At 37.9% G+C, this 11,747-nt stretch overlaps 1 protein-coding gene across 5 annotated transcripts in view; it reads right to left on the reverse strand.

Annotated features, from left to right (window-relative positions):
- Positions 1–11,747, reverse strand: part of ASAP1 (ArfGAP with SH3 domain, ankyrin repeat and PH domain 1) — a 329,644-nt gene that overhangs the window by 16,106 nt on the left and 301,791 nt on the right. For 4 of the 5 annotated variants that reach the window (XM_050940653.1, XM_050940651.1, XM_050940650.1 and 1 more), the window contains 3 exons: positions 9,293–9,359; positions 4,232–4,290; positions 1,197–1,699 (listed from right to left, as the gene is read on the reverse strand). In XM_050940653.1, the coding sequence (XP_050796610.1) occupies positions 1,197–1,699; positions 4,232–4,290; positions 9,293–9,359 (629 nt within the window). The remainder of the gene's footprint in view (positions 1–1,196; positions 1,700–4,231; positions 4,291–9,292; positions 9,360–11,747) is intronic. The other variant, XM_050940654.1, reaches the window with a different exon arrangement.

The raw sequence follows: 11,747 nt of genomic DNA on the forward strand, positions 1-11,747 counted from the left end.
ACTCTTCCTGGGAGACCTCTTCTGGCCCTTCTGCTATCCCACCTACTGGTAGGAAAGCAAGGGAATCCAAAAGACAAAAACTTCTGTTGCTCTCACTTCAGATTACCCTGACTGGTGAGGCCCTGTCTCACCAGTCAGGCAGGAATGGTGAGCTGAAGAGAAAGAGTATGTTCTCCTAAGCCCAGGAGAGGAGGAGGAGCTCTCTCCCTTCATTCAGCAAAGGAGAGGAAGCTGTGTATCCTTCTACCTCAACCGTTTGCTTACCCAGCTTGCTGGATAAAACACTTCCTCTATCATTTTTTGGGTTGTTCACAGGATGAAAACCTTATAAAAGTATGTTTAACATCTTTTCATTATCTACTTGCATTGTGAGATAAACAATAAAAGCAACTCTACAAGAATAACTAGTGTGCAGTCTGAATAAGTGTCTTAGTAAATTCGACTAGGATAAATTGTTCCTACAATACCTAAGTTTGTTAGATGTGAATTACATTAAAGTGTAGTGGCGAGAACTCCAGACTGGGTTCCAGTTCTGTTCCCAGCTTTGTCACTGACTTATTACACGACCTTTGGCAAGTCAAAATTTCCCTTTGTGCCTAAATGGGCCCTTTGGTAAATACAGTGATACTTATGCACCTTTATTAAGCATATAGGTGCTAAATATTTGAATTATTACATTGCCAATGTTGATTTTTTGTGGTTGACATTTTAAGTTTTGTAACAATTATTAAAAAGGAAGTTTAAAATAAAACCTATTAAACCCTTTTCTAAATATGTTCAAAATCAAATATATGTCCTAGTTATTTTATGTGTAGGAAACAGAGAGCAAAGAATTAAAGACAGAAAGCTTTAAAAATGTTTTTAACTCCTTAATGCACAGAAAGCCACCACTTATTGCAGAAACATAATTTGCACCCTTCACTCTGCCAAAATTACTCTGGTGAATTTAAGTTGAGTGCCTTGCTCCCAGGCCTGACCTTTATGTTTTTGTATTCCTTTTGGCATGCAATAGGCTTTACCATCAGAAGCATTATTTCTTGAAACTGTTCAAAAGCATACATCTGTGCTCAAATTTGAGAGCTGTCACTTGTTTTGTGCACATAACTCAGTGCAGTCTTTTTGAAAATTTAGCTTTAGGAGAACTTCAAAGCTTGCCACGAGGCTTTCAGCACACTGGAATAACTAGAATTACCCACCATATTTATTTTCCTGGGAAGCGGCACTGGGGTCTCTGGCAGGGTATGCGTCACATCATTAGAATCTTCAGATACTTGCTTTTGGACGGTATCTCTAGAGTGTACATTTGGAGAAAGATCTATGGAGTGAGATTTCTGATTTGCCTCTGAGGGCTGAGGCTTTGGTGATGATTCTCCAGCTTGAGTTTTAGCCAATACCTCTCCTAGCTGAGGTTTTGGAGGAAGGTCCTTCATGTGTGGTTTTGGCGGTAAGTCTCCAAGTTGTGGTTTTGGTGGCAAATCTCCTAGCTGAGGTTTTGGAGGTAGTTCTCCTGGTTTTGGGGGTAGTTCTCCAACTAGAGGTTTCTGGGCGAGTTCCACAGGCTGAGGCTTTGGGGGCAAGTCTCCAGGTTGTGGTTTCTGTGGCAGATCGACCGACTGTGAAGACTTCTGAAAGATTTCCAGGTGTTGATTAGATCTATCTATTGAAAGATGATGACTGGTTTCTATTTTTCTTAGTGCCACTAAAAACAAAAAGTAAAACCAGGATATTTTCACATGTATTTCATAGACAGACAGAAAATCTCATTTCCCCATATTACATTTAAGAAGAATCTTGAAATATGCAAGACAACTTCTTTTCTTCCAGAAAGATTTATTTCCATCATACAAAATGTAGAAAGAGAATTTCTATTTCAGGCTAACTCCAAGTACAGATATCTACAATGAAAGAAGCTAAAAAAGCTCAAAACCTAGCAGTTATCTTCAATAACTGAAGATGTCAGATATACTCTGAGTTACCTTTCACACATTTTAAATAAAACACAATTTCTCAACAGTTGAAATTAATAAGTAATATTATATTTGTGATTTAAAAGAAAGGATTGAAATTTTAAAAAATGATATTGCCTTGCAGTTTATTTACAAGAGGTGGAAAATACAAAGGTCCTTTCAATCAACATTTATTTTTACATTTTCTTAGTTTCACTGCTCTTTCTTCCTTAGACTCTTCAATTAAGTGTGCCAAGCAAAACTCGACTGGCATGACTGTATTTAGCTATATTAAACAGGTATATAGGTATGACGCCTGATACTAGGAGAGTACGCTCCTTGATGAAAGTACCACGTCTTTTTGACTCAGAAATAGAGATAATTTTATACTGTGTTCAACATTTGCTTTAAGGTCAAGCAACACTGTCAACACATTTAAACCTACCACAAAATAATATCACACATACACTATTTATAATATAACCTACTACAAAAACACATTCACATCGTTATATATGATGATCCTGATTTTTAGATGAGAATTGTGCACACATTACTACAAGTGAGAGACGATATAGCCATACATGTACATAAGAATACTTCTACACATATGTGATAACACATATGCAAATAAGGCACAAATGAACTAGGTTCAGGCTGAAAATCAGGCCAAACGATTTATTTTAACTGCACTTCAAAAATGCAGCCCTCCAAAATGAGGGTTTCAAATAAGACAGAATATCAGATTTGTTGCTAGGTAACACACCCCTCAGAAAGGGTGGAACAAACACTTGCTATGGTTTGAGAGTTCTGTATATGGCCCAAAAGTAATTTCAGCTCATGATGACAGTCAACTCTAACCTAACTTTATACCAAGTGAATACTGACTTCTTTTGTAGTGACACCTGTCATCTCAATGAGATCTTAAAAGGACACTGTTGAACTGAATTAATTTTCTTACCTGTAAAAAACTGAATTTTTAAAATTTGTATTTCGTTTTTGCCACTAATGCTTTGCATTCCTCTTATCTTGCAGAATGAAGTTAGACTGGCCAGATTCATTCTTTGATTCTCCTACTTTGGAACAATACAGTTGTAATATCCTTTGACACACACACACTGGCATATGTAAAGTTGTGCTATACTGTATATGCTTACACTCAGTGTGTTTGCGCGCGTGCAGGGGGAATATGTATATTTCTCTGTTTTCTCCAGTTCTTCAATTAATTCTGGCACATCACTCAGAAAAAGAGGCTTCCCTTCCACTGACCACCTTTTTCTCCCAACCTTCTACTCTGTTTGTTTCTCAAAATGTTCCACTCTACAGACTATGTTTCAGAGTGGTAGCTGTGTTAGACTGTATCAGCAAAAAAATAGAGGAGTACTTGTGGCACCTTACAGACTAACGAATTTATTAGAGCATAAGCTTTTGTGGGCTAAAGCCCACTTCATCAGATGCATGCAGTGGAAAATACAGTAGGAAGATATATATATATATATATATATATATATATATATATATATATATATATATATATATATAAAAAAGAGAACATGAAAAAAAGGGTGTTGCCATACCAACTCTAATGAGACTAATTGATTAAAGTGGACTATTATCAGCAGGAGAAAAAAAAACTTTCAAACAGTTACCTTCTTGTTAAAACTGTTTGAAATGGGCCATTCTGAACTTGACAGAACAAAAAGGGAAGATTTTTAACCTCTCTTCTTGGCCCAAGAACCTACGTGACTCAGGAGCCTGAAGCACACTTTCAGAAGTGACCGAAGTTCCATTGATTTTCAAGTAACTTTTGTAAATGCAATTTAGGCTTCCAAGTAACTTAGACAATTACCCCTAGATCAGTATTATTTAACATTTATATTGCAGTAATACCACCAGACCTCAATCAGTGTCATTGGTCCATTGTGCTAAGTACTGTACAAATACATGTGAATATGTGGTTCTTCTGCAAGGAGCTTATGATCCTGGAATAAATCAGTAATGAAAGAGGACAATAAAAATACACAGATTCTTACTGATTTTCCTCCAGGTTCTGCAGGATTTCAGCTTTTGCACTAAAATACATGTTTAGTTTTTTGACAAAATCCTTGCTGATTTAGAGAGAAAAATCCCTATAGATTTTGCCAGAATTTCCAGATGTGTTGTCCCATAAATAAATGTCTTTTGCTGAAAACACCAAATTTATGAAGACCCTTATGATTTATCATCACTTGTTTCACACACACACAAATATTCAACTATGCATACATCTTTTAAAAAGCTCTTACCTTTCTGAGGTAGTTTAGGAAGAACTCTTGGGCCAAGTGCAGTCTTTGCAGTCCCCGTGCTAATCAATAGATATGAACTATCAGCACTTAAACTTACTGAACAATGAGCTTACTGTGTCCCATTTCTAGTGCCCACCCACTATTCAGAAAAAAAAATATAGTAAGAGTTTATGCATAGCCAGGACACACAGTGTTGTCCATGAAATAGCCCTGAAACTCAAAGCAGTGTTGGCAGTAGGCTTGGATTATTCAAATAAAGGAAAAAGCTGTGCAAAGCCTACACACTGTTAATGCTGCATGGCACATCTGTTCCATGGATAACAAGGTATGCATACATGTATATTCAGAAAACTGCTTAAATTGAGAGGGCAATTCAACTAACAGATTCTGTTTAAAGAAGCAGCAATAAAAGCACAAGTCAAGAATTTAAATTAACACATTAAAATAACCATATTAAGTACATAGGTAATACAGTCCAAAAGCATGCAATTATGATAAGATAGTCTATCTTGCTTTGGGTGCTTCACAGTTCACTCCATGTATATGCTATTGTAATACACACACACCGTAGCTAGAGTATCACTATCTGTTATAGATAAGTTTGCCAAAACATTCCATCTGTTTTTCCAGTTGTGGATAACTTTTCAAAATCTTTACCAATTAAGCTCAAGTTTTTCAAGCCTGGTCTTGGTCCAAGGCTGAAACTTTCTGAAAGTCTGAACAACAAAATTTGAGTAACTTGTATACAAGGAATATGAAAAAACAAACACTCCCTAATAAAAATGCTTTATGACCTTTTCTTGAACCCAATTTGCACAGAAACAACTTGGGGATTAAAAGATTAAATTTGGCAGGGAGATAACTCTTCTTGATAAATGTTTTTGAGTATTCTGGTAAAAACTGGTTTTGATTTGGTTAAGTTATGAGACTCTGAAAATTGCATTTTGTGCATGCTTCATAGATAATGAAAGAGATTTCACAAGCATGTGCCAACATGCCATAGGAAGACAGACTGCTCTCCATCAGACAGATCCTCAGCTAGTGTGAGTTTTCATAGGTCCATTGACTTCAATAAGGTAGAGCTTCATATGAGTCCGACTGATTTTATTCCATATTAAAATGATGAGTGAATGAAGCAAAGCTTTGATCTTCCAGTAAATGTTGTTCAGGGAAGTGAAAAATGAATTAAGCAATTTTTAAAGAAATTATTTTCCTTGTCCCTCTACTTTTCCTCCACTATAACTTTGTTCTCCTTTCCTCTACACTTCCCCTTTATTTGACACCCTATGTGAAAGTGCCATCTGACATGGTAAACTGACAATGAACAGCATATTTGAATCATTCAAACAAGTGAGATCATTTTTCATGGATTGTTTTTTTTTTTTTTTTTACACAAGGACTGCAGTGTGTTTAAACACTATAGTTTATTCAATAATTATTGTAATTTTCATTTTTTTCTAAGGGTACACCACTTTCTGCACAATCATAGAATTATATCAGTGCTTCCCTAAGTATAAAATTTCCACTGCAAGGGGTTACATGTTTTAAACTGGTATAGTACATATAAAGAGAGTTGTATTTTGCATTTAACATGTCATACATGTCTAACATACAAACACAAGAAAGACAACAAAAACAGTGTTCTAATAAGTTCCCACTATGAACCTTTTTTTAAGATCATGCATAGATGCTATAAGCATTAGACCTATTCAGGAGCATAATTCAAGGATAAAACCATGTTGCAAAGAGATACAGGAACATAATCTCCACGTGTGGTGTAAAACTGTCCAAAATATACACTATAAGATGATGATGAAGGTGCATTTAAGAGATTATTATAGTTTTGAATATGAATGGTCCTTATGGAACGTTCCACAAAATGAGAGTATGAGTCTTACGTTTTAATAGAGAAAAACCACTGAACAAATATATTATCAGATTAGGGGATTTAACTACTGTATGTTAGTGAGCAGATACTGTTAAAATTGGAAGGGTTCCAATTCCCAGCTGACCCAAACACAATGGCTGACCATGTTAGTTCAGGCTACTGACCTTATAAAAGCATTTGCCTCATTAACTCAATATATTCCTAACCAAACTACTATTTGGCCTGCGACCAGCCAAACACTGCCAAGAAAAGGGAAAATTACTGACCTGTTATTCTGCTTTTCTGAAGCTATTATTCTGACAAGCTTCTCACTTCTGGGTCAAACCTCCTTAACATGAGACTCAAGGAACTCTACAAGCTCTTAAGTGTTATGGCACTTAGGACAATGGTAGCAAAGTGGAAAAAAATAAAAAGCCACACTCTCAAGTGGCTGTCCTGCACCACCATGAGTTTAACTAAACATTCCCGAGGCAGCAGTTATTTCCAACTGCCTGGGAGGCGAAGAACATACAGAAAAAAGCAAGCCAACTGGAGTTATAAAAAACACCACCACCTAAAAAGAAAAATCCATGTGCAAAAATTCAGTAACACCCCAATAAAGATTAATATAAAACAATGAGGGCAGATGATCAGTTGAGTAAGAATCTTGTCAGAATATTTTTCAATAAGCAGAATTCAATCAATCTTCTGACGCACAGGCAGCCTCAATTCTGGCATTTGTTAACCTGTGAGTGTTTGATTTTGTAACATGAATAAAGATTTTTAGATGTAGTTTTCTAGTGTTTTTTTTTTAAGAAAAATAAAAAAAAAAATGACATGCAACTGTAACAATCATCACACAACCACCTCCAAAAAACAAGTGGTCATCTGTGTTTGAACGTGGGGCTTCACAATCAAAACTCAATTCTCTATCACTTTTGCTAAAAGAGCAACTCCATTGGCTGGCAGTAGCTGAAGGGTGCACTGGGCAGCACAGTATGGGGAGGAAGTGAGCAGCCCTCTGTGGTGAAAGAACAGGTTAAGGACTATTTAGAAAAGCTGGACATGCACAAGTTCATGGGGCCGGACGCAATGCATCCAAGGGTGCTGAGGGAGTTTGCTGATGTGATTGTAGAGCCACTGACCATTATCTTTGAAAACTCATGGTGACTGGGGGAGGTCCCGGATGATTGGAAAAAGGCAAATCTAGTACCTATCTTTAAAAAAGGGAAGAAGGAGAATCCGGGGAACTACAGGTCAGCCTCATCTCTGTCCTTGGAAAAATCATGGAGCAGGTCCTCAAGGAATCCATTTTGAAGCACTTGGAGGAGAGGAAGGTGATCAGGAACAGTCAACATGGATTAACCAAGGGCAAGTCATGCCTGACCAACCTGATTGCCTTCTATGATAGGATAACTGGCTCTGTGGATATGGGGAAAGTGACGGACGTGATATACCTTGACTTTAGCAAAGCTTTTGATGCGGTCTCCCACAGTATTCTTTCCAGCAAGTTAAAGAAGTATTGATTGGACAAATGGACTACAAGGTGGGTAGAAAGCTGGCTAGATTGTCGGGCTCAACGGGTAGTGATCAACGGCTCAGTGTCTAGTTGGGAGCTGATACCAAGCAGAGTGTCCCAGGGGTCGGTCCTGGGGCCGGTTTTGTTCACCATCTTCGTTAATGATCTGGATGATGAGATGGATTGCACCCTCAGCAAGTTTGTGGATGACCCTAAGCTTGGGGGGACAGGAAGATACGCTGGAGGGTAGGGATAAGGTCCAGAGTAACCTAGACAAATTATAGGATTGGGCCAAAAGAAATCTGATGAGGTTCAGCAAGGACAAGTGCAGAGTCCTGCACTTCGGATGGAAGAATCCCATGCACTGCTACAGGCTGGGGACCGATTGGCTAAGCAGCAGTTCTGCAGAAAAGGACCTGGAGATAACAGCGGATGAGAAGCTGGATATGAATCAACAGCGTGCTCCTGTTGCCAAGAAGGCTAACAGCATATTGGGCTGCATTAATAGGAGCATTGCCAGCAGATCAAGGGAAGTAATCATTCCCCTCTATTCAGCACCGGTAAGACCACATCTGGAGTACTGCGTCCAGTTTTGGGCTCCCCACTACAGAAAGGATGTGGACAAATTGGAGAGAGTCCAGTGGAGGGCAACGGAAATGATTAGGGGGCTGGCGCACATGGCTTACGAGGAGAGGCTGAGGGAATTGGGGTTATTTCGTCTGCAGAAGAGAAGAGTGAGGGGGGGATTTGACAGCCGTCTTCGACTACCTGAAAGATGATTCCAAAGAAGATGGAGCTAGGCTATCAGTGGTGGCAGATGACAGAACAAGAAGCAATGGTCTCAAGTTGCAGTGGGGGAGGTCTAGGCTGGATATTAGGAAAAACTATTTCACTAGAATGTGGTGAAGCATTAGAATGGGTTACCTAGGGAGGTGGTGGAATCTCCATCCTTAGAGGTTTTTAAGGCCCAGCTTGACAAAGCCTTGACTGGGATGATTTAGTTGGTGTTGGTCCTACTTTGAGAAGGGGGTTGGACGAGATGACCTCTTGAGGTCTCTTCCAACCCTAATCCTCTATGATTCTAGGATCTTTTTATGTTCCAGCTAGTAGAGAGTTATTTTTCGCATCGATGCATAATGCATCAAACCAGTGGGTTATATGTGCAAGAGTAGCTTATATTACAGACAGTACATCCAAATCCACAGATCAGTCAGACTGAGAAATATGTGGTTAAATGAATGAGACTTATATATGTGATATTAGGGAACCAGGTTCTGTTCCAAGCTATGCCAAGAGTGAACTTGTGTAATCCGTATGGTAGGGGCACAAGACCTGGCACAGTAATGAGGGTGGTGAAGTACACAAAATTATTTAGCGTCAGCAAAAGACACAAGAATAAAACTCCTGGATCACAGCCTAGTGCAACTTTCTCTAGTTCCAATGGTATTTTGATGAGAGAAAACAGCAGCATCTGCTGCCATAATTTTTTCTGTACCATCCAGAGCTTCAGTTCTGCGTGGCTGTTTCAAACTGATTCAAGAGGTTTGGCAGAGCCTGAGAGCAAGAATGCATTGTATAGTTGGAATATTGAGAAAATTAACAGGTCATTTTGCATAGTTTATTAACTGGCCACATCACGCACAACTTTACTATATGCAAATACATAAAATCTTACCTTGACTGCTGAGACATTCCCTCAAACTTGTTTGCAGTCTTAGTTGAGGGTGGACCCAAATCATTACCTAAGGGGATACAAATTACTTAGATTTTTAAAAATGGAGAATAAAAGAACAGAAACATACAGGTAGCGGATATCATATAAAACAAAAATATGCAGCTTTCCCAGTATTTTCCATATAAACGTAAGTATATTTAAATAAGTATTTTTCATTCATAGATTCAGAAGTTTTAAGGCCAGAAGAGACCACTAATATAACCTATTTTGACCCCTGCATACCATGTGTTTGAAAAACTGTCATTGATAGTATCTATCTGCTGGCAAGAAAAAGCAAATCAGACTATAGTAACTACTTCATAGCATTTATTTTGTCTCTGAAACAAAAAAAAAATACTACGTAACATTGTCCCTCAACAATTTTGTTGTAAGGCACTACAAGGAAAAGGCAAAAAAAAAGTAGCATCTTGCTTTGAAAGTAACACATTATTTTGTAAAAGCCATCATGAATTAGCCCTTATTCATAAAACAAATATTGATTTTGTAAGAATTGTTTACATTATTCTAAGAAACAGTGCATTTACTCAATTCTGCCAGTAAGTGAAGGAAGAAAAAATTGAAGTCAGAATATCCGAACCTTCAGTATCAAACTTGGCTTCATAATCACTAAAATCTCCAAGTCTTGAGCAGTTGCAATTACAGTACCTTCTCTGTATAAGAGACCCTATTATTATCATCAACTCCTCCTACTATAACCCTATTCCCGCAGATCCTTAAGTGTGATATTAAAAGTGTTTCATTCATATCATTTGATTCCGATACCAAAACTTCACTTAAATTCATTCCACAAAAAGTGAATTTACTGAAGTTATATCTAACGATCAAAGTCAAGAAGAAAGAACAGAATTTACTACATAAAGAAAATAAAATTTCATACAGAGTTATGAACACCAAAGTTACCAACTGGCCAGTCAACCACAATCTCATTTGGGACCGAAAGTACGCCATCAGGCAGCAGCAGAGACCAAAAATGAAAAAAAAGCAAATACAGTATGGAACTGTGTTAAATGTAAATTACTAAAAAAATAAAGGGAAAGTTTATTAAAAATAGATTTGACAAAATAAGGAAACTATGTGCTCTACCCTCTGACTAGATTTGATGGTGATGCAGTCTCTGCACTGCAAACTGGTTTGGCAAGCTCCACATTTAATAAGAAGATTACATTGAGATTTTCAAAACCATTCAGCAACAGCCTGATTGAGCTTCCAGTGAAGTCAATGGTAAAGAAATTCCCATTAACTTCAAAAGGGAGCAGAGTTAGGCTAATCCTGAGCATTTATAAAAATTCCACTGTCAGAGCAGGTGGGCCCCAAGACACAGTAACTCAGAAAGTGTTGGACAATGAAAGGTTTTTATATCATGAATAAAAAAGCCTTTTTTGTTTTGTGTTTTGCTGAGACCTGCCTGCTTGAAGACAAACTGTCCAGCTTGTAGTTGTACGAGAAAGAATTTTCTGAGTTCTACGAAGCAATTTCACTCAGAACCGGAGTTAGAGGATCTGACTTCCTGACCGATAATGTTCAGTTAGGAACCTGATTAGTTAACTGAACTATCCATCTAGTAATGAAAGTTTAAAAAAAAAAAAAGAGTTTTTTTGTTAGTTTGTTTTTCACTAGCTCCAAAATCTCAAAGTGTGTTCTTTGTGAGGGTCCCGGACTTTGGTTTACCGGGGAAGTGAAGGCAGCTATAAAAAAAAAAACAACATAACAAATGGAAGATATGAATATAAATCAAAATTAGGAATTGCAGAAAATTGATAAGGGAAGCAAATGAAGATAAGGAGAAATGTATGGCCAGAAGAGTTAACAATAAGAAGGTGTTTTTAAAATATATTAGGCAGGGCTTTGGAGCTGTACTCCGGCTCTGCTCCAGCTCCAGGCAAACACCTGCAGCTCCACTGCTCTGCAGCTGCTCCGGGCTCCAGCTCCGGGCTCCGCTCCAAAGCCCTGATATTAGGAACAAAAAGAACCCTGACAACGTATTGGTCCATTACTAGAATGAAATGGTGGAATTATCAATAATAATGCAGAAAAGGCAGAAGTGTTCAGTAAATAGTTGTGTTCTGTATTTGGGGAAAAACTGATGATACAGTCTCATCATATGATGATGATAACACATTAGTATCTCTGGAGGATGTTAGCCAGAAGTGCAGCCACTGAATTTGACATTCTTTCCATTTTGTATGTTCAAACACTGCCAGCTAAAACCCAATCATCACACAGCTAGAAATAGTTTTAGGACCATGAGAGGCAAGGCCATGCAGCTGCATGTTTGCAGTTTTGCTAATCAGAATGGGAGGCTGGGACAAAGTGTTAAGTTTCCAGGAAAATAGAAGGAATGTTTTGACAGCCTTGGTTTTAGGTGCCTCTGACATGTAAGTTTTGTTGTTATGAC

The sequence above is a fragment of the Gopherus flavomarginatus genome, chromosome 2, assembly GCF_025201925.1.
Source record: "Gopherus flavomarginatus isolate rGopFla2 chromosome 2, rGopFla2.mat.asm, whole genome shotgun sequence".
NCBI classification, from domain to species: domain Eukaryota; kingdom Metazoa; phylum Chordata; order Testudines; family Testudinidae; genus Gopherus; species Gopherus flavomarginatus.